The sequence below is a fragment of the Rhinichthys klamathensis genome, unplaced genomic scaffold, assembly GCF_029890125.1.
Source record: "Rhinichthys klamathensis goyatoka isolate OS25496 unplaced genomic scaffold, OSU_Roscu_1.1 h1tg000092l_1, whole genome shotgun sequence".
NCBI lineage: Eukaryota > Metazoa > Chordata > Actinopteri > Cypriniformes > Leuciscidae > Rhinichthys > Rhinichthys klamathensis.
In genome coordinates, this window is record NW_026606631.1 from 164,406 (window position 1) to 187,104 (window position 22,699).

General features: G+C 41.0%; 1 protein-coding gene across 1 annotated transcript in view; it reads right to left on the minus strand.

The window, feature by feature from the left end:
- Positions 1-21,684, minus strand: part of adat1 (adenosine deaminase tRNA specific 1) — a 45,922-nt gene extending 24,238 nt beyond the window's left edge. The window contains exons 1-6 of the mRNA XM_056252069.1: positions 21,535-21,684; positions 21,300-21,444; positions 21,147-21,215; positions 21,005-21,059; positions 19,756-19,886; positions 13,414-13,981 (exon numbers count right to left, since the gene is read on the minus strand). Of these exons, the coding sequence (XP_056108044.1) occupies positions 13,414-13,981; positions 19,756-19,886; positions 21,005-21,059; positions 21,147-21,215; positions 21,300-21,441 (965 nt within the window). The 5' untranslated portion in view covers positions 21,442-21,444; positions 21,535-21,684. The remainder of the gene's footprint in view (positions 1-13,413; positions 13,982-19,755; positions 19,887-21,004; positions 21,060-21,146; positions 21,216-21,299; positions 21,445-21,534) is intronic.
- Between the last annotated feature and the right edge of the window lie 1,015 nt (positions 21,685-22,699).

Below are 22,699 nucleotides of genomic sequence, written 5' to 3' on the forward strand. Positions count from 1 at the left end.
TATGAGAAGCCATATGACACGTTTCCAGCCAGAGGAGGAAAAACACTCGGCTGTAACGTTACCGGTCGTTGTTATATTATTAATTTACTACAAATATGCTGCTGCTAGTTCAGACACACATGTATTTTCCTGTTGGTTCTTTGCAATGTTAATAAAATATATTGTACGTTAATTCTTTATGGGTCATTACTTTGTACTTTTAAAGCAAAGTATTTATAGTCACACACACACAAAAAAAAGATTCTGATAATCGATTTAGCATCGAATCGCAGCCCTCTGAATCGTAATCGAATCGAATCGTGAGGTGCCTAGAGATTCCCACCCCTAGTCATATTACATAACATGAGAACACTATTTTATTAAATCATTGTGAATTCATTGGGTTTAGTTGCCGGGTTTAGTTGCCGTTTTCAGAGCGTTGTTCCAGGAAGAGCACGACCACAACAGTCACACATTCTGACAAGCACAAATCTGAGGCGGCGTTGGTGACACTTTCTATTAGTCGTTATATTTGATTATTAAATATTTAATTTAATTATTAATCACATCGAAACATTTTACAATCCTACTAGCTACTTCTCTCCGTCAATGTCTATGTCGAGTCAGGCAGTCACTGGGCAACTCCGCAGCTGAGCCGACCTCGGGATAAAATAGTCAGAATATAAACACTTATTATAGGCGTACCGTAGTGATTCAGGATAAGTCAAAAACACGGTTTGAAAAATGGATTCATGATGTACTCGTTCATTTTGAACATAAGTTACGGACTGCAGCAGCTGCTGATACAACGGCGTTCTGTTGCGCATGCGTGAATTTAACTGAGTCGTACATGACCATGCACTCGCACAAATGCGACCACATAAAATTTTAACTCGCACATTCTCAAAAAATGGTCGCAGTCTGGAACCCTGCCACAGATAAACATATATATTAGGGATGGTAAGATTCACAGATTCGCAATGGTGCATCGACATAAAAGCTAACAATGCGATGCATCGATTTAAATAAGTATGCATCGGATAAAAGTTGGCATTTGTATCGCGATGTATCTTTATGTATATTTCTATGTATATTTCTAACATATCTGCATTGGTAAAAAACTATTTGTTCATATATAATTATTAGTAGATGTGTTATACTTTTACTATTTAGAAAGTGACCAATCATTTGTGACCAATATTTTATTATGTAACTGCTGCGTTCACACCGGACGCGGATAGAGCGTCTGTAGTGGGGGACTTCCATGTTAAGTTAATAAAGACGCGTTGACGCGGGTCTGGAGGTCCTGATAGACGCGAGGATAGACGCGATTTCGCCTCATTCGCGCGTCCAGTTCGACTAGATTGATTTCTCCTTTCTGAACTGTTGCTGGAGCGTTCTCTCAGCACCACTGCTGACGCTGCTGTACGTGAATATGACGGATTACAACACTACAGAGTGCGAGGCGTGTCCTGAGCGTCACATACCGTTAATGTAAAGACACGTTGACGCGGGTCTGTATGATAAAGCAATAACCACTATCGTAATTCACGAGTTCACATTTACATCAATTAAACAGAGTAAAGATTATGCGTATTTGGCGTGCTGTCCAGGGGGAGGGCTCCGAGCTCGGAAATTTTTGCCCGAACCCAGAGTGCTCCCCCCTTGTTGTAAGAGTATTTAGGAGAAGAAGTGAGGAGATGGGGTGGTGGAGGGATGCTGTTAGACTGTCAATGAACTGAGTTAAGTTTGCTGAATATATACCTCTTACCTCATTGATTGGGAGTGTGCTCCACTCGTGTCTAATTAGGCTTGATTACCTGAATGTGCTCCACATGTGTTTAATTATCTGAACATGCTCCTCCCGAACTTTGTTAGGAAACATCATTAGTAGTGAATCGCGTTGCACCGCTTCATAATAATAGTGAATCGTGCTGCACCACGTCATAATAGTAGTGAATCGTGTTGCACCACGTCGTAATAGTAGTGAATCAAGCTGCACCACGTCATAATAGTAGTGAATCGTGTTGCACCACGTCGTAATAGTAGTGAATCAAGCTGCACCTCATCATAATAGTAGTGAATCGTGTTGCACCACGTCGTAATAGTAGTGAATCGTGCTGCACCACGTCATAATAGTAGTGAATCGTGTTGCACCACGTCGTAATAGTAGTGAATCAAGCTGCACCACGTCATAATAGTAGTGAATCGTGTTGCACCACGTCGTAATAGTAGTGAATCAATCTGCACCACGTCATAATAGTAGTGAATCGTGTTGCACCACGTCGTAATAGTAGTGAATCGTGCTGCACCACGTCATAATAGTAGTGAATCGTGTTGCACCACGTCGTAATAGTAGTGAATCAAGCTGCACCACGTCATAATAGTAGTGAATCGTGTTGCACCACGTCGTAATAGTAGTGAATCAATCTGCACCACGTCATAATAGTAGTGAATCGTGTTGCACCACGTCGTAATAGTAGTGAATCGTGTTGCACCACGTCGTAATAGTAGTGAATCAAGCTGCACCACGTCATAATAGTAGTGAATCGTGTTGCACCACGTCATAATAGTAGTGAATCGTGTTGCACCACGTCGTAATAGTAGTGAATCAAGCTGCACCACGTCATAATAGTAGTGAATCGTGTTGCACCACGTCGTAATAGTAGTGAATCGTGTTGCACCACGTCGTAATAGTAGTGAATCAATCTGCACCACGTCATAATAGTAGTGAATCGTGTTGCACCACGTCATAATAGTAGTGAATCGTGTTGCACCACGTCGTAATAGTAGTGAATCAAGCTGCACCACGTCATAATAGTAGTGAATCGTGTTGCACCACGTCGTAATAGTAGTGAATCAATCTGCACCACGTCATAATAGTAGTGAATCGTGTTGCACCACGTCGTAATAGTAGTGAATCGTGCTGCACCACGTCATAATAGTAGTGAATCGTGTTGCACCACGTCATAATAGTAGTGAATCGTGTTGCACCACGTCGTAATAGTAGTGAATCAAGCTGCACCACGTCGTAATAGTAGTGAATCGTGTTGCACCACGTCGTAATAGTAGTGAATCAAGCTGCACCACGTCGTAATAGTAGTGAATCGTGTTGCACCACGTCGTAATAGTAGTGAATCAAGCTGCACCGCGTCGTAATAGTAGTGAATCGTGTTGCACCACGTCGTAATAGTAGTGAATCGTGTTGCACCACGTGGTAATAGTAGTGAATCAAGCTGCACCACGTCGTAATAGTAGTGAATCGTGTTGCACCACGTCGTAATAGTAGTGAATCGTGTTGCACCACGTCGTAATAGTAGTGAATCAAGCTGCACCACGTCGTAATAGTAGTGAATCGTGTTGCACCACGTCGTAATAGTAGTGAATCGTGCTGCACCACGTCGTAATAGTAGTGAATCAAGCTGCACCACGTCGTAATAGTAGTGAATCAAGCTGCACCACGTCGTAATAGTAGTGAATCGTGTTGCACCACGTCGTAATAGTAGTGAATCAAGCTGCACCACGTCGTAATAGTAGTGAATCGTGTTGCACCACGTCGTAATAGTAGTGAATCAAGCTGCACCACGTCGTAATAGTAGTGAATCAAGCTGCACCACGTCGTAATAGTAGTGAATCGTGCTGCACCACGTCATAATAGTAGTGAATCAAGCTGCACCACGTCGTAATAGTAGTGAATCGTGTTGCACCACGTCGTAATAGTAGTGAATCAAGCTGCACCACGTCGTAATAGTAGTGAATCAAGCTGCACCACGTCGTAATAGTAGTGAATCGTGTTGCACCACGTGGTAATAGTAGTGAATCGTGCTGCACCACGTCATAATAGTAGTGAATCAAGCTGCACCACGTCGTAATAGTAGTGAATCAAGCTGCACCACGTCGTAATAGTAGTGAATCAAGCTGCACCACGTCATAATAGTAGTGAATCGTGCTGCACCACGTCATAATAGTAGTGAATCGTGCTGCACCACGTCATAATAGTAGTGAATCGTGCTGCACCACGTCGTAATAGTAGTGAATCGTGTTGCACCACGTCGTAATAGTAGTGAATCGTGCTGCACCACGTCGTAATAGTAGTGAATCGTGTTGCACCACGTCGTAATAGTAGTGAATCAAGCTGCACCACGTCGTAATAGTAGTGAATCAAGCTGCACCACGTCGTAATAGTAGTGAATCGTGCTGCACCACGTCGTAATAGTAGTGAATCAAGCTGCACCACGTCGTAATAGTAGTGAATCAAGCTGCACCACGTCGTAATAGTAGTGAATCGTGCTGCACCACGTCGTAATAGTAGTGAATCGTGTTGCACCACGTCGTAATAGTAGTGAATCAAGCTGCACCACGTCGTAATAGTAGTGAATCAAGCTGCACCACGTCGTAATAGTAGTGAATCGTGCTGCACCACGTCGTAATAGTAGTGAATCGTGTTGCACCACGTCGTAATAGTAGTGAATCGTGCTGCACCACGTCGTAATAGTAGTGAATCGTGCTGCACCACGTCGTAATAGTAGTGAATCGTGTTGCACCACGTCATAATAGTAGTGAATCGTGCTGCACCACGTCGTAATAGTAGTGAATCGTGTTGCACCACGTCATAATAGTAGTGAATCGTGCTGCACCACGTCGTAATAGTAGTGAATCAAGCTGCACCACGTCGTAATAGTAGTGAATCAAGCTGCACCACGTCATAATAGTAGTGAATCAAGCTGCACCACGTCGTAATAGTAGTGAATCGTGCTGCACCACGTCATAATAGTAGTGAATCGTGCTGCACCGCGTCATAATAGTAGTGAATCGTGCTGCACCACGTCATAATAGTAGTGAATCGTGCTGCACCACGTCGTAATAGTAGTGAATCGTGCTGCACCACGTCATAATAATAGTGAATCGTGCTGCACCACGTCGTAATAGTAGTGAATCGTGCTGCACCACGTCATAAAAATAGTGAATCGTGCTGCACCACGTCATAATAATAGTGAATCGTGTTGCACCACGTCATAATAATAGTGAATCGTGTTGCACCACGTCATAATAATAGTGAATCGTGCTGCACCACGTCATAAAAATAGTGAATCGTGCTGCACCACGTCATAATAATAGTGAATCGTGCTGCACCGCGTCATAATAGTAGTGAATCGTGTTGCACCACGTCGTAATAGGTAATAGTAGTGAATCGTGCTGCACCACGTCATAATAATAGTGAATCGTGCTGCACCACGTCATAATAGTAGTGAATCGTGTTGCACCACGTCATAATAATAGTGAATCAAGCTGCACCACGTCATAATAGTAGTGAATCGTGTTGCACCACGTCATAATAGTAGTGAATCGTGTTGCACCACGTCATAATAATAGTGAATCGTGCTGCACCTCGTCATAATAGTAGTGAATCGTGTTGCACCACGTCATAATAGTAGTGAATCGTGCTGCACCACGTCATAATAGTAGTGAATCGTGTTGCACCACGTCATAATAGTAGTGAATCGTGTTGCACCACGTCATAATAGTAGTGAATCAAGCTGCACCACGTCATAATAATAGTGAATCGTGTTGCACCACGTCGTAATAGTAGTGAATCGTGAAGCACCGCGTCGTAATAATAGTGAATCGTGCTGCACCACGTCATAATAGTAGTGAATCGTGTTGCACCACGTCATAATAGTAGTGAATCAAGCTGCACCACGTCATAATAATAGTGAATCGTGTTGCACCACGTCGTAATAGTAGTGAATCGTGAAGCACCGCGTCGTAATAATAGTGAATCGTGCTGCACCACGTCGTAATAGTAGTGAACCGTGTTGCACCACGTCATAATAGTAGTGAATCGTGCTGCGCCACGTCGTAATAGTAGTGAATCGTGTTGCACCACGTCGTAATAGTAGTGAATCGTGCTGCACCACGTCGTAATAGTAGTGAATCGTGTTGCACCACGTCGTAATAGTAGTGAATCGTGCTGCACCACGTCATAATAGTAGTGAATCGTGCTGCACCGCGTCGTAATAGTAGTGAATCGTGCTGCACCACGTCGTAATAGTAGTGAATCGTGCTGCACCGCGTCGTAATAGTAGTGAATCGTGCTGCACCGCGTCGTAATAGTAGTGAATCGTGCTGCACCACGTCGTAATAGTAGTGAATCGTGCTGCACCACGTCGTAATAGTAGTGAATCGTGCTGCACCACGTCATAATAGTAGTGAATCAAGCTGCACCTCATCATAATAGTAGTGAATCGTGCTGCACCGCGTCGTAATAGTAGTGAATCGTGTTGCACCACGTCATAATAGTAGTGAATCGTGCTGCACCGCGTCGTAATAGTAGGTGAGGAGAAAAACATTAAACTTGCCGCTGTTCTTCATTCAGCTTGTCTCGCCATCTGGCAAGTGGGGCAACTGGACATTTCTTCTCGGCTAGCTTGTTTATTAACAATAGCTTGTGCCACATTTGTGTGCTCCTTGCTCTTTTCATGTTTGTCAAATAAAGGATGGTTGAAATTCTTTGAGAATTTCCTTTATAAAACGCACCTGTTTTGTCTGCTAGATGTGGACTTGATCGGCAAATCTTGCACCACATTTCAGTGCACTCATCGTTAGCTTCAAGCAACAAAGTATTTTTTTTCGGCTCTGGCTCCAGTTGGCGTTTCTTTGTAGGTGGCGAAACGTCAAAGAAGCTGCTTAATGTCTGTTGCTTTTTGGACATCTCTGACAGTATAACTTAGTTGACAAGCAACATGTCATGTGTAAGATTAGATGAGAAGATCGGTTAAGTATGCAAAGGTGCGGAGTAACCGTCGCATTACGCATTCCTGATTTTTGTCGCACATGCATAGCTGCATACCAGTTATGTGCACCCGTGGTTATAGACAATATAAAAATATTTAGTTTGTTACCTATTAATTTTATCTGTATGGTTACTGTGTTTTATAGAGAAAGTACTGATGGACAGTGATGGATCAGACTCTGAAAATGAGACTGGAAATGGTGCTTCACCTTCAGATTCAGCAGGTATGTAGTCAGCTACTGAAAGGGAATGATAAGAAAGCTAGAAAAGGCTTCTTACGTCTTCTTAAGTCTCACCAGTTTAAACATTCACGTGATCTTAAACTATTCGGTAGGCTACTTGTGCGCTGTCGAGATTTCTGTCGGGTTTTTTTTCGTCACACATACAAGCCGCCTCACAAACAGCTCACGGGTAACAAACTTTATTTTTCGTGGATTATATCACTTTACCAGTCAAAAACATGCGAAAATCATGTCAATTTCGGTCTTGGTGAGTATCCTCTAAACACATTCGGTTATGTCTTAATAAGCATACATCGCACGTGACCGTATAATGTTGGTACTACAGGATCTGTGCACAAGCTCACAGTGACAGCAGCCATATGTCTAGTCTGTCAGTAATTTGGTTGTCAAAACAACAAAACATAGCTTTAATTTTAATGAATCAGGATTAATATCCTATGTATTTAATTTAGTCAGGACTAAAATACTACCCTGTGTTATTTTACATTTGATTAATTTATTCAGTCTCTGTAGTATTTCTGAATACTAGTGTCAGACCTAAGCAAAAACTTTTCTCTTTATAGGTATCTTTATTCTATTGTATTTATTTGTGCTACTTTTTTTCAATTTAATTCAAAGATTGAAATCAAGCTTCCTTGTGTTGTATAAATTCTTAAGAACAAAAATACCCCATTGTAAAAATGCAATGAGTGAGCATATAGGAGATAAAAGTAATTAAAAAAAAAGTCTAAACTCCCCCATCAAATAAAAAAAATATTTTTTAATTAAATACCCCCCCCCCCCCCCCCCCCCATAAGAATCACCTAAGGGGAGATTTCCAAAACGAAATTCAGGCCCTGGATAAAGACTGTAAAGACTGCACAATTTGTCAAGAAGAAAACACTGTGGGGTGCGGCAGCTTTAGTTAGGTCCTATAACTAAAATGTTTAGTTTCTAAAGGCTTAAACATGTAAAGAAAAGAATTTACTTCTTCAATTTCCCAAGCAGTATTTTATGGTTAAGACCAATAAAACCTAAATATTGTCACATTTTCAACCATGATAACTAGATTTTAGCAAACATGTATGTATAAAACTGTAAAGAAATGAGAGAAAAAACAAAGACCATGTATTTATTTGATATGTTATTCACGTTCATGTCGTGTGGGAATAAAATAAAAATAACTTTTATCCCAATCACAATTACTAATATTTATTTTTATTTTATTCAGTATCTTCACAAAACCCACGGAGAAAGTGGTCTAAAGAGGAGATCCAGGCTGTGGAAAACACTCTGATGAACAACATCCACTCTGGGAAGGTTCCTGGTAAAGCCCAATGCATGGAGTGCATTGAAAGGTCACCAGCAGCACTTCAGGGGAGAAGTTGGGAGGGGGTGAAATTTTATGTTAAAAATCATATGCTTTAAAGCGAAAAATGTAAAAGTCCTTTACCTAGATGGGGTTTTATTTTCTGTTTGGGCAACAAGTTCAAAATGTGTTTCAAAACTCGAGTGAAAACACTGGTACTTAAATAAATGTTCAAGAGCATTAAGAAAACATAGATTCTTGTTTTTTTTTGTAATAGCCCAAATGTCCAAACTTCTCTTGGGGAAGTTTATGGGGGTTCTACGTCAAATGTCTTCTACTCAAAAGAATTCGGTGTGGTCCCAAAATTGTGGCACACTTGCATAAAAAATATAGATGGATAAACAGACCGATATAAAGACATACAGATGCCAGATTGATAGATAATACAGATAGATAATACAGTTTTGTGTTGAGTTTAAGGATAAAAGATTTCCTCTTTTTCTCTTTTTAAGAAGAGAGAGGACAACAAAATCATCCTCACTGCTTAAAGACTGTTTTGTATTGTTTGGCGATTTTTTCCACAACGAATTAATACATATTGGACTCATGGGGCTTCCCAGGTTTCTGTACGTGACAAATTTGTAGTATTACGAATAAGAAAAACACAAATAGCAGTATATTTCGCAACCCTGTTGAATGCCAGGCATGTGCTGTTTTAATTCAGAGTTGATTCCAGTATGCGCAGATCATTATTCAGCAAACACAATTATACCCGTGGGATCAATGCCCCATGACCATTTCCTGCTTGTCATACAACATGACTGTCTTATTTATCAAAATGTGGACCTTTTCAGATTCTCAGAGTTGAAGAAAAATAGATTCCTGTTAATCAGGAAGTGAGGTGAGGCTGTTGTCACTTTTTACATCCATACAAATGGTCTATTCAAATATAGGGAATTAGTGAATTGTAAAATGAAGTAAAAATCCATACAAATATAAATATAGACAATTCTCCCTTTTAAACAATTCTTTAATGATTATCTAAACTTAATATTTATTGTTAATCTGGTACAGGTTTAAATTTGTGTAAAAAAATCGTTAATCTACAGATAACTCATAATAGTGCCACACAGTGGTGGTTTGTGGTAAGACACAATGGGGACGTCCCCACCAGAATAGAAAAACCTGACAAATATTAAGCTTTCTAAAATTAAGAATTTATGATAATAAAGTTGATTTTTGGGATTCAAAAATTCCCCCAGACACTTCTGACTTAAAATGATGGCTTTATTGTATTTAGAAATTGCTGTCCCCACGTGTCACCTTCTAGTCATGAGTCCCCACAACGTAGCAAAAACAAGTATGTGTGTGTGTGTGTGTGTGTGTGTGTGTGTGTGTGTGTGTGTGTGTGTGTAAGATATTTTGGTTGGGTGACAGTTGTAGTTTACAGTTTGACAAAAGCACAATGTTGTGTTTTATTGCGATTGTACACAAATATAAGTAAACACTTTGCAGTTTGAATAATGTCCTGTATGAACAAAAGGACGGAGTATGTTTTTATGTCTACATTGTTCAATCACGCCTCTCACACACACACACACACACACACACACCAACTATTTTTCTAATCAGATCAGGCAAATATTCTGTCTTGGCACACTTCATATAACTTTCAAACTTGTGTACTTATTTCATGTGTCCATTAAGTCCATGAGACCGTAGGGTGTCTCATTTTTCATTTTAGGTTTCAGAAGGTTGCTCACGCATACTTTGTGGTTGATATGTGCCCTCAATGCACACTTTTGCAGAGCCCACACCAATGCAAGCTCTACAGCACACATCTTCTCAAAGGTCAAAGCGGAGTTACGATATTGCCCGTCATGCACAGTAACCCTAAAGGCACCGGGGTGGCGGTGCCACCGGCTTGTTTATATATATATATATATATAAAGGCACCGGGGTGGCGGTGCCACCGGCTTGTTTATATATATATATATATATATAAATATAGCTGCGAGCAGCGATGAAGGGCCAAAGCCGGCGGCACCGCCACTCCGGTGCCTTTAGGTAACTAAAGGCACCGGGGTTGCGGTGCCACCGGCTTGGGCCCGTAATCGCTGCTCGCAGCTATATTTATTATTATTATTATAAAGTGTACGCTGTAAGCTCTTTGTAAGCCGTTGCGTTCCTGATTTCCCCTGTTTAGATTATGTTCCCATCTCTGTTTTGGATTATCTTTATTTTTTTTAAACTGTTGCTGCACTTGAGGACCTCTCCTCATCCCCAATTAAAACGTAACAGAATGAATGAATCCAGCAGAACAGATTATGCGTCTCCGTCAGGGAGACTGGCCCATTGAGGAATACGTCATGGACTTTATTGAGCTGGCACATTTGACTTTCACGGATGAGGTTTGCCTCATGATTTTTTTAGGAGGGGGGGGGGGGGGGGGGGGGGGGGGGCTCATGCCACTGCACGATCCTAAATGGACTCGCGGAGGAGGAACGTGGCACTCCCGCAGTATGCCAGGCCAGAGTCCCCGGACAGGGACCACCATCCCGGTGGTCCCTGCACATCCAAGTTCGGAGGTCCCAGCACAACAGATTCCGGTGGTCAAAGTGCTGCGCTTCCTGTAATGGCAGTCGCCATCTTGTGTGTTTGGGCTGCACGCATGTCTACTGCTCCTCCCGAGGCGGAGGCGACTGCTCCTGAACCTCCTGCCTGCTCTGACACAACCACAGAGATCGTCCCTGGACTCACTGTTTGTTCAGAAACGGTCAAAGAGAACATCTATGATCCATCTGCCTTTTCGCCTGCTCTGGCGTGGTGGTCACCAGCTCCACCTGCTCTGCCGCAAGCACTTCTACTCTGCTGTGGTGGTCTCCTGCTCTGCCAAGAGGATCTTCAGTTTCTTCTACTCTGCTGTGGTGGTCTCCTGCTCTGCCAAGAGGATCTTCAGTTTCTACTACTCTGCTGTGGTGGTCTCCTGCTCAGCACAGATGATCTTCAGTTTCTTCTACTCTGCTGTGGTGGTCTCCTGCTCTGCCAAGAGGATCTTCAGTTTCTTCTACTCTGCTGTGGTGGTCTCCTGCTCAGCCAAGAAGATCTTCAGTTTCTTCTACTCTATTGTGGTGGTCTTCTGCTCTGCCAAGAGGATCTTCAGTTCCTTTTACTCTGCTGTGGTGGTCTTCTGCTCTGCCAAGAGGATCTTCAGTTTCTTCTACTCTGCTGTGGTGGTCTTCTACTCTGCCAAGAGGATCTTCAGTTTCTTCTACTCTGCTGTGGTGGTCTTCTGCTCTGCCAAGAGGATCTTCAATCCCTTCCACTCTGCTGTGGTGGTCTTCTGCTCTGCCAAGAGGATCTTCAGTTTCTTCTACTCTGCTGTGGTGGTCTTCTGCTCTGCCAAGAGGATCTTCAATCCCTTCCACTCTGCTGTGGTGGTCTTCTGCTCTGCCAAGAGGATCTTCAGTTTCTTCTACTCTGCTGTGGTGGTCTTCTGCTCTGCCAAGAGGATCTTCAATCCCTTCCACTCTGCTGTGGTGGTCTTCTGCTCAGCCAAGATGATATTCAGTTTCTTCTACTCTGCTGTGGTGGTCTTCTGCTCTGCCAAGAGGATCTTCAGTTTCTTCTACTCAGCTGTGGTGGTCTTCTGCTCTGCCAAGAGGATCTTCAGTTTCTTCCACTCTGCTGTGGTGGTCTTCTGCTCAGCCAAGATGATATTCAGTTTCTTCTACTCAGCTGTGGTGGTCTTCTGCTCTGCCAAGAGGATCTTCAGTTTCTTCCACTCTGCTGTGGTGGTCTTCTGCTCCGCCAAGAGGATCTTCAGTTTCTTCCACTCTGCTGTGGTGGTCTTCTGCTCTGCCAAGAAGAACTTCAGTTTCTTCTACTCAGCTGTGGTGGTCTTCTACTCTGTCAAGAGGATCTTCAGTTTCTACTCTGCTGTGGTGGTCTTCTGCTCTGCCAAGAGGATCTTCGGTTTCTTCTACTCTGCTGTGGTGGTCTTCTTCTGTGGTGGTCTTCTGCTTCTGCTGTGGTGGTCTTCTGAAGATCCAAGAGGATCTGCAGCTGTGGTGGTCTTCTACTCTGTCAAGAGGATCTTCAGTTTCTACTCTGCTGTGGTGGTCTTCTGCTCTGCCAAGAGGATCTTCAGTTTCTTCTACTCTGCTGTGGTGGTGGTCTTCTGCTCTGCCAAGAGGATCTTTGGTTTCTTCTACTCTGCTGTGGTGGTCTTCTGCTCTGCCAAGAGGATCTTCAGTTTCTTCTACTCTGCTGTGGTGGTCTTCTGCTCTGCCAAGAGGATCTTCAGTTTCTTCTACTCTGCTGTGGTGGTCTTCTGCTCTGCCAAGAGGATCTTCAGTTTATTCTACTCTGCTGTGGTGGTCTTCTGCTCTGCCAAGAGGATCTTCAGTTTCTTCTACTCTGCTGTGGTGGTCTTCTGCTCCGCCAAGAGGATCTTCAGTTTCTTCCTTGGTTAACTAGGTTCACTTCTGCCACATGTGCCTGGCCCACCATCCCGCCCCCTGATCCACCTCCGCTCCACCTCCCTCCAGGACTTATTGTTATATTTGTGGTGCGTCTGGAAGCCGCTCATTTATTTGGGGGGTGGCTTTGTAACATATCCCCTGAGTCTGTGTTCATCGATGTTGTCATATGGTCCGGTCCCCATGTTCTCTTCCTGTGTTTAGTTCCTGTTTGCTTTATTCGTCTCCGTAGTTACCCTTATTAGTTTCCATAGTAATTTATCATCTACACTTGTTCATCTTTAGCCCTTGGGTTCCCTGTGTATTTATACTCCTGTGTTTCTGTTGTCTTTTGTCGGTCGTTGTTCTTGCAAGTCTCTCTTTGTAAGCTGTTGCGCTCCTGGTTTCCCCTGTCTGGATTATGTCTCAGTTTCCCCTGTTTGAATTGTGTTCCTATCTCTGTTTTGTGTTTTTTAATAAACTGTTGCTGCACTTGGATTCTCACCTCTCCTCATCCCTGCTTATAATATAACACCTCTACTTGACCTCTTGAGATTGACCGAACCAACAGTAAAAATACTAACTTCCCCTGTACTGCAGAAATGGTAAGAGTAGTACGTTAGTATGGTATTTAAACATAGCAACACTTACCGTGTTCTCAGTGCTCTTTGGATTGCCTGATGGTTGTATGGACCCTTTCCAACCACCACAGCACTGAAATAGATCGGTCCTTGTAGGTAATGAAACAGCAGGGCACCCTGGAAGCCTAGAATGGTCCAGCGGGTAAGTTTATCACTGCACGAGAGAGAAAGTGTGCGTTCCCCACGGCCTGGCTTAACCCTCAAAACCCCAACATTGTGATAGAGTAATCCAGGCTTGAGAGGGTCGGTTGGGCCATCAGGGACACACTTTGCCCCTGTGCGATGGAGGTCCGGTGGGTAGACTTTCTTTACATCCGGTTGATAGTATGAGACTTCATTTAATTGATTATGCTCTTTGTTTTCTGTTATAACTTCCTCCTCATCGGCATCCCCTGATTTTCTGAATGATGAATGGTTGTCACTTGTCTTCACTCCAGGACCCTGTCTGGTCTCCTCTAATTCACTGTCAGCATGTCGCTTTAGGCCTCGTCTCTCTGATTCTTCGTTCTGAACTGCCTTTACTGGCTCACAGGGCTGCGCTTGACTGCCAGTCATAGGGAATATGGAGGCATCACCACCTGAGGATACATTAGCAAAGCACTGACTGACAAGATATACACATATACACACACACTATATATATATATATATATATATCAGGGCTCTAGAGTGCGAACAATTTGGTCGCATATGCGACCAAAATTTGTAAGGGTGCGACTAAATTTTTTCCAAGGTCGCACCGGTGCACCTAACGTCCTCGCGTCCGCTGCCAAGTTTCCACGAGCGAAGCGCTTGTTCTCCTTTGTCGGAACTCACAGCACACTCATGGTTGGATCATATCGTGGTCTAAACCAATCAGAGACAGAGATAGGGCGGGTCTTTGCCTCTGATTGGCTGTGGTAGGCCTACACTGCTCCGTGCTGTGTGACTGAAATTGCGACCTGAGCACCAGAGAATCAGTTACGGCAATCAGCATCAGCAAAAGAAACGCAAGAAAACAGACGACGAACAATGAAAAGAAATAGACCCATAGAGTTTTTTCTTTTAGAAAAGTAGGCCTGTTTCCCCCAACACTCTGCCCGGTACGGATGTGTACCGAAACCCGGTATTCAACTTCTGAAAGACCGCTGTATCGATCAGCTCGGACGTGATCGGTTCTGATGTCGGTAACTTACTGGAGAAATTAAGAAAATACACATACTATTTATTATTACTATAAAGACGTTATTTAAAAAAAGAATTTATCTTGCGAGCCTTTTCTGTGTATAATAATATTACACCATTTTTGCTATTCGCAGTCCAAGAGAGAGAGAGAGAGAGAGAGAGAGAGAGAGAGAGAGAGAGAGAGAGACAGAGAGAGAGAGAGAGATCTCACGCGGAGCCACAGCGCGCAAAACACGACAGCTCTGCTTAATGAGTGACGACGCAGAACTAAACATTCAAACGTAGCCTGGTTACACTTTAGGTCTGTGATATTAGTCTGATTTTGTTTTAGATTTCGGCTTCCAAAGATTATAAAAAATATATATTGAGGTAAAACCATTAAAAACTACAGACACATTCGGTCTGGCGCAGCTTCCTTCCATTCGCAGCAGTGCGCTGTCACTTCTCCCTAAAACTCAAACTTAACGACAGAATCAGCTCGTGATTGTTGTAAAATGCAGTCCAGCTACTGTTGCTAAATTGCGGGACGCGTTTAATAATAAAAAGAGCTATTAAAAGCACAAAAGTCTGCACAAGAGATGCTGTTCCCAAGGCGACGCGCGCTCTAAAAACAGAACGTAACGAGACAAGCAAATTATACTTTGGGTTTCATGTGCGTGTCTAAACTATCAAATGTACACAAAAATATGTCAAAATGACCGGCTTGTATTCACAGCTCTTGAATTAATAACTTCAGCTTTAATAAGCATTATCTATCTATGATAAAATATGCAGTGTTATTTTACATTTGATTACTTTATTAGATTTCTTTTTAGACCATACTTGAACAGTAGCTAATGTTAGTAGACCTTCCTGAAATTAAAGCACTGTGTAGGCCTATATAATGTGCATCTTTGTTTAATTGTTTATCTTTGTTCATAAAACAAAAAGAACCGATAAGAATACTGTTAAAGTACCGGATCGCTAAGGAGTATCGGTAAGAGTAGTAATACCGTTAAAACCTTATGGATACCCATCCCTACTCCCCGGTCAATGCTCCGACAACAGCCCAGACATGGAGCTACTTCAGCCACCCGTCTCCCCAGTCCCTGTAAGATGCCAAGCCCTGGTCCTTCCTCGGTGAGCCTACCGAGCCTGAGCTAGAGACTCAAAATAGTTAGTTTGGCAGCTCAGTGAAGCACAAATTTCTTTTTGTATACAATATAACTGTGCTTCAAATTAAAAAAAAGTATTTACCTACACCTTATTCTTGTTTAAAATCATTTACATAATATATATGCATGTATATGGAGCATGATAAAAAGCTGAGCTTGAAATTGTGGCGTTAAAGGCGACGCGAGCCGAGGAAACATTTGGGTGCACCTAAATTTTGTGCTGGTGCACCTAAATAAAAAAGTTAGGCGCACCAGTGCAACCAAGGCAAAAAAGTTAGTCTGGAGCCCTGTATATATATATATATAAAACAATAAGATAAAAACACATATACTGACCCTAACTATATGGACAATTTAATTATCGGATTCAGTTGTTTCAAACAAACCCACTGCCACAGGTGTAAAAAAGAAGAAAAAAAACCTAGCCATGCAGTCTGCATTTACAAACATTTGTGAATAAATGGGTTGTCCAAAAGAGCTCAGTTAATTTAAGAATGGTGCTGTGATAGGAAGTGAGGCGGGAGCTTCGTGGAATGGGTTTCCATGGTCGAGCAGCTGCATGAAAGCCTCACATCAACAAGTTCAATGCCATGCGTCGGATGGAGAGTGTAAAGCACATCACCACTGGACTCTGGAGCAGTGGAAACTTCGAATCACGCTTCTCTGTTTGGCAGTCTGAATGGTCTGGGTTTCGCAGATGCCAGGAGATCGTTACCTGCCTGACTGCATTGTGCCAAGTGTAAAGTTTGGTGGAGGAGGTATTATGGTGTGGTGTTTGGTGTGGAAGAAACCTGATTGGCCCACACAGAGCCCTGATGAACCGGATGAACTGGAACAGAGATTGTGAGCCAGGCCTTCTCGTCATACGTGGAGCGTGTGTAAGGCTGGGGAAGGCTTAGCCAAAAATGCATCTGCACATTTAAACTAAATCTAGTAATAAAGTGAAAAGGAAAATTAAATAAAGTGTTGATTGCGGGCTTGCAGCATTAAATTTAGATCTGCTTATGTTGCATCATATTTTGTACGCGTTTTACAGTGTTTGCGCACTATAACCAATCACACACGATTTGTTGAGATGTAATGGCCAATCAGAGGCATTAAGATAATCGCTGAAACACCGGAGTTTTGTTCAGTGTGCGAGCTGAACTCTGAATTATGACTGAATTATGACTATGTATACTTTCATCATAAACCGATAAACAGATTTGGTGATTGTGCTTTTGAGAGCGTTGAAATTAATATAAATAGGGTTTTTTATTTACAACGGATTTTTGCAGCGTTGAGCAATGTAGCCAATCACAAACATATCTGATGATTTCTTGAACGCAATGGTCAATCAGACGTGTTTAAGTTAGAATCCCCTCAACACTTAATACGCCGGAGTTTTTGTCCAGTGCTGAGATCTGCACACTCAAATTCTCTCATTATAATTTAACTTGTAACAAAAAAGTGTAGACATTTTGTAGGCTAAATAAGATATTCATTGTACAGTCAGCTTAATCGATTAGCAGAACCTTGTGTTAAGAGGAGTGATAGCTTAGTGATTAGCGCTTTTATGCAAGCTTAGGCGATATATAATCCATTCAGAATTTGAAGAAAATGGATGTTTTGCTGCATTAGGTAAGGGTAAGGCAACGGTTAGGCTATTTATTATTCGAACTGGCTGCCATGCCAAATCATGCATATGCTTGCTTGTTCAAATTATAGTGGTTTGTGAATATAACCACTTTAATAACAAGAGCGTTTATGCTGGGATGTGTAGGTTGTAGACAGTAACTATTTCATGACATTCTATTTGAATGTGTTTTTAAGGAGGAATCTCATCTAGCCTTTTTCCCAGTAATATTCATCTGACCTTTTCTCTTTTGTATTGGCTCTCTTCCCTCTCTTTCTACATCTAGCCTAGAGTTGCTTCTCGTCCATAATCAGGATCATGGATGAAAGGGCAAAAATTCCCACAGAAACACTCGAAATCTTGTGGAAAGCCATCCCAAAAGAGTGGAAGCTGTTATAGCTGCAAAGGGGGACCAGTGGGTGTAATGGTCAGGTGTTCCAATACTTTTGTCCATACAGTGTGTGTGCATATTTGTACTGTTCTGATTAAGCTATTTCATATATTTACATATTATTCCAAAGGTTGGCTATGTTGTTTCCTTCATGATCAATGAAATGAATGTTTCTATGTCTGAAGAGCAAGACTAATATGATTATTTTTTCTCCCTTATATTTCTATGAATTCTTCAACTGTAATTAAAGGGATAGTTCACTTCAAAATTTAAATTCTGTAATTATTTACTCATCCTCATGTCGTTCCAAACCCGTAAGACCTTCGTCCATCTTCGCAATACAAATTAAGATATTTTGATGAAATCCGAGAGCTTTAGTAGTAAACAGTGCAGCGCTTCCAGGTTTTACTTCAGGACGGCAGTTCATTATTGGCTGACGCGGTTTATGTGAGCACTACGACACATGTATGAGATGCTGACGTAGGAGCTAGCCAATAATGAGCCGGCGTTCTGACGTATAACCTGGAAGCGCTGCACAGTGTTTACTACCTGAACAGCGTATCAGACTGACATGGAAGAGCAGAGAGTGTTGAATAAAGTCGTTATCTTTGGGGGGTTTTGCGCACAAAAAGTATTCTCGTTGCTTCATAACATTAAGGTTGAACCACTGTAGTCACACAGACTATTTTAACGATGTCTTTAATACTTTTCTGGGCCTTGAAAGTGGTAATAACATTGTAGTCAGTGGAGGGATAGAAAGCTCTCGGATTTCATCAAAAATATCTTAATTTGTGTTCTGAAGATGAACGAAGGTCTTACGGGTTTGGAACGACATGAGGGAGAGTAATTAATGACAGATTTTTCATTTTGGGTGAACGAACACTTTAAATGTACTGACTGATAATTTTCCTTGTTTTACTTTTTGGTTTGAATATTTAATGACTATTTTTCTAAAACATAGTAATAATATTAAAGCTGCAAGCAGCATTTAGCGGTGTTCAAGCAGTTAAGGCCGTTAAGGCCGTTAAGCACAAAAGCATCAAAAGACATTAAGTTTTATGTAGCAAGCATTTAACCATTGACATCATAGATGGAATAGACCATGTTTTAGCATGATTTACCATGATATACCAAATTTAGTGTGATTTTTCATGATCTACCATGTTCCAGTATGATTTACCATGAATCTAGCATGATTTAACATAGTTTACCATGATTTACCATGTTATAGGATGATTTACCATGATATACCACATTCACATATTGAAGTGACCCTATTATAGCCATCCAAATTAAGAAGTTATACCTTTTCTGATCATTATTGATCTAGAGAGTCCAGAGAATTGTACTGCACTGGTTTTAAACATTATGATATGAAAAGTATACGATCATAGATGGAAAAGACAATTTACAGCCAATACAGGCAATTTACCATAGGAAATATATGGTTTTAAAGCTTTTTAACAGTTATAGCGCCACCTATGGTCCGATCTCCATGAAACTTTGCATGCTTCTTCACCATGTCATGACACATATGCTCATCAATTTTTGTGAAGTTCTGAGTTTTTATTTATGATTTATAGGCTTTTGAGTGTATTTTGACACGCCCAATCTTGATTCTATCTTGATTCTAGATATACATCTTGTCCGTCTTGAGCCAAGGAACACAGTGGTGCAAAAAGCTTGATTCCAAGTCAAACGGTCTAGGAGTTATGAGCAATTTAGTACTTTTGGTTGCTGTAGCGCCACCTATGGGCCAATCGGGGTCATACTCTGATAGGTTCTCCCCAAACTGAGGCCCTACCACCTGGCCAGGTTTCAAGTCTCTAGGCCTTACGGTTTGGGCTGCACGATGCGTTTTAGGATTTTTTTTTTTTTCAAATAGCAATTACAATAGGTTTTCAGCACTTCGTGCTTGAACACCTAAATACAAGAGAAAGAGTATACAAATATTTGACTGGTAGTGCACAGCAGAGACCCTTTTTAACTAAACAGATATTAACATGTAAGACATAAAGCTGGACTCACAGGGTGTTTGACTGGTGAAGAAAAGGAAAGAAACTCCTGGTTTAACTGTCCATTTTCCCCGTTCGGCTCCTGGACAGAAGACGTCAGAGCTCTGGCCACTCACAGCCCTGTGCAGCTGCTCTGTCAGATACCTGAGGACAGAAGCATCAGTGTGGCCGAGCAAACACTAGTGCACAGATGCATTTACTGTTATTACTTTAAAACCAAATTTAGTCCCAACAGTGTGACCAAGAAGCACATTCTTTTGATTTTAATTTTTACATTATTGGTGTCTCGTGAATAGAGCCATTTCATTATTATATTTAGAAAAATGACTAATTCACATTTATAAAACTGTTTTGATTTTAAAGTACTGTTACATTAAATGAAAATTTGTATTTCTTGTACTCAATTTCTCTATATATTTCACAAATATGTATCTTCTATCAACATATTGATTATTGGAGCAAGAAAAATAAAATCCTCTGAAAACAAGTCTTAATGTCTTATAAACTATAAGGTTAGGGATTTTTTTAAAATAGTTTTCTTGTTTTAGGAATGTTTAGATGTTTAGGGAAAACAATAAAGATTTGTTAAGACTGATTTGTTGCACTGTAAAAACATCAAAAGCAAGCCAAGTATCGCATAAAGAAAAAAAGAAAAAAAACGTTTAAATGTGGCCTATATTTGGGCTTCCATTACAACAACACACATGAACTTCAGTCATCTAGAACACAGGTTACAGGACACAACATCCGCCTGACGCATGTCAAATCCATGTACAAATATAGAAAGGTAAACGAATAAATACATCAAATATGCCCATAAGATATGTTTACAGTGTGCGTGTAACTGTGAAGGATTGCGATATAAGAAGCTGGGTTTTTGTTTGTGAATGCATCACAAATGCAAAGAAGTTCTGGTAACGCTTTACAATAAGGTTCATTAGTTAACATTAGTTAACCACATTAGTTAGCATGAACTAACAATGAACTGCACTTATACAGCATTTATTAATCTTTGTTCGTGTTAATTTCAACATTTACTAATACTTTATTAAAATCTTGTTAATATTAGTTAATGCACTGTGAACTAAAATTAACAAACAATGAACAGCTGTATTTTTATTAACTAAACTTAACAAAGTTTAACAAATACACTAACAAATGTATTGCCCATGGTTAGTTTATGTTAGTTAATACTGTACATTAACTAATGTTAACTAATGAACCTTATTGTAAAGTGTTTCTGAAGTCATGAGTTAAATTACCTGACACACCCCCTTCGAGCAATAACCTCGGCATGACTGTCATTCAGAATATCACCTGCAAATCATCCCAATACAAAATATATGAGATTGCAAAGTAGGTTAGGTTAGTATTTGACAAATTGTTTAAATCTTTTACATTTACCCTTCATACTCATAGCAGACTGGCCGATGCATTTGGTGCCCGTCCCCAAAGACACAACCTGCTTTTGAACTGAGATTAAATGGTTAAAGGGGCATTTTGAAGTTTTCACATCAGTGTTTATGAGATGAGCATTAGTTAAGCAGGCTTGCTAACCTGTCTTGTGGTCTGAGCTGTCAGTCAGAAGAATGACAGCAGCCAGTAGAGTCCACTCTCTGCCCGCCTCTGGCTTTCCTCTCTTGGGCAGTTTATTAAAGTGATTATAACACAAACTGGCTATTTCATCAGGACTCCACATGATCTGATGGTATACATGAACAGTGGAAATTCATGATGAGACTTAGCATGTGTTTTTACAACATTACTGTTAACGCAGTATTCATGTACTCACACTTAAATGCCTGGTTAACACTCATGCGAGTTACGGATGCAAATATAAATTCAGAAGGTCATAAAAGTGTTCTTCGTGTGCTTGCTCGTGTCTTGGGAGAAGTCTTGCACAGGTCTTACACCCACAGCAGAAGTAGAATAGCAAAGATTTCAAAATAAGAGTCTCCACATTCGCCCGATAGAGGGCGCTTTAATACAAGACCGGGTCTATGCGATACAGCTACAATCTTCTCTTCCAGTGAACTGTAAATGTGTTGAAAGCAGACTTCTAGATATTAATTTATTATTTTATTTGTAAATAAATTAAGTAAAGCAACAGCTTGATCAAAAGTGAACAAACAGGAAATTATTATTATTCAGTGACAGTGGCAGAATCAAAGCTTGCTTTAAACGTTTATTTAGTGTATCTTTACTAGTACCTTTTGTTTTCTGTTTGTTTGCATCTCCGTCAACACTGTTGGGGGTTAAAATAGGCCCACATTTATTACAGAAATGTTGTTCACTTTAAAGGACAGCATTTGTTCTCAGATAAATAAAGAAATATTTAATTACTTAAAGCCTTTATATAAACGTGTTTTGTTGCATTAATTATGCCTTGTCATCCATTTTTAGTGTAGCCTATATAATGAAAGTTGTGCAATAATTCCCTAATATTAACTCTAATTTGGTGCTGCAATGATTCACCCATCAATTTTCGTCTGAGCTGCTTCAGCACTCAAACACCCGCTCGTCGTCAATGTCAAAATAGTCTCGCGTAGCCAGACCTTCAGACTGACGGCTGAAGGTCTGGAATTCATAGCAGCTTTCTTTGGCCAAGGCCAACATCTCATTTTCGAGGGGGTCCTCAAGATAACACCAAACACTTACACATTCGCACACACTAATGCTCTTCTTCACAACCAACCACCTCAACCTGTCCCACCTCTGTCCAAAGCATTTTCACATAAACAATATAGTATGACATTAAGATATTACAGGAGAGAACCATTTTTGACGAAACCACAAAAACAAACAAATATAACCTACACACATACCAATACAAAAATACATAGGCCTACCTATATACACATATGCATACAAACGTGCATGCACATACATAATTTCTTACTAAGGGCATTAGAGACACAAAAGCTCATATACCAGGAAAACATATACATTGGTCACAC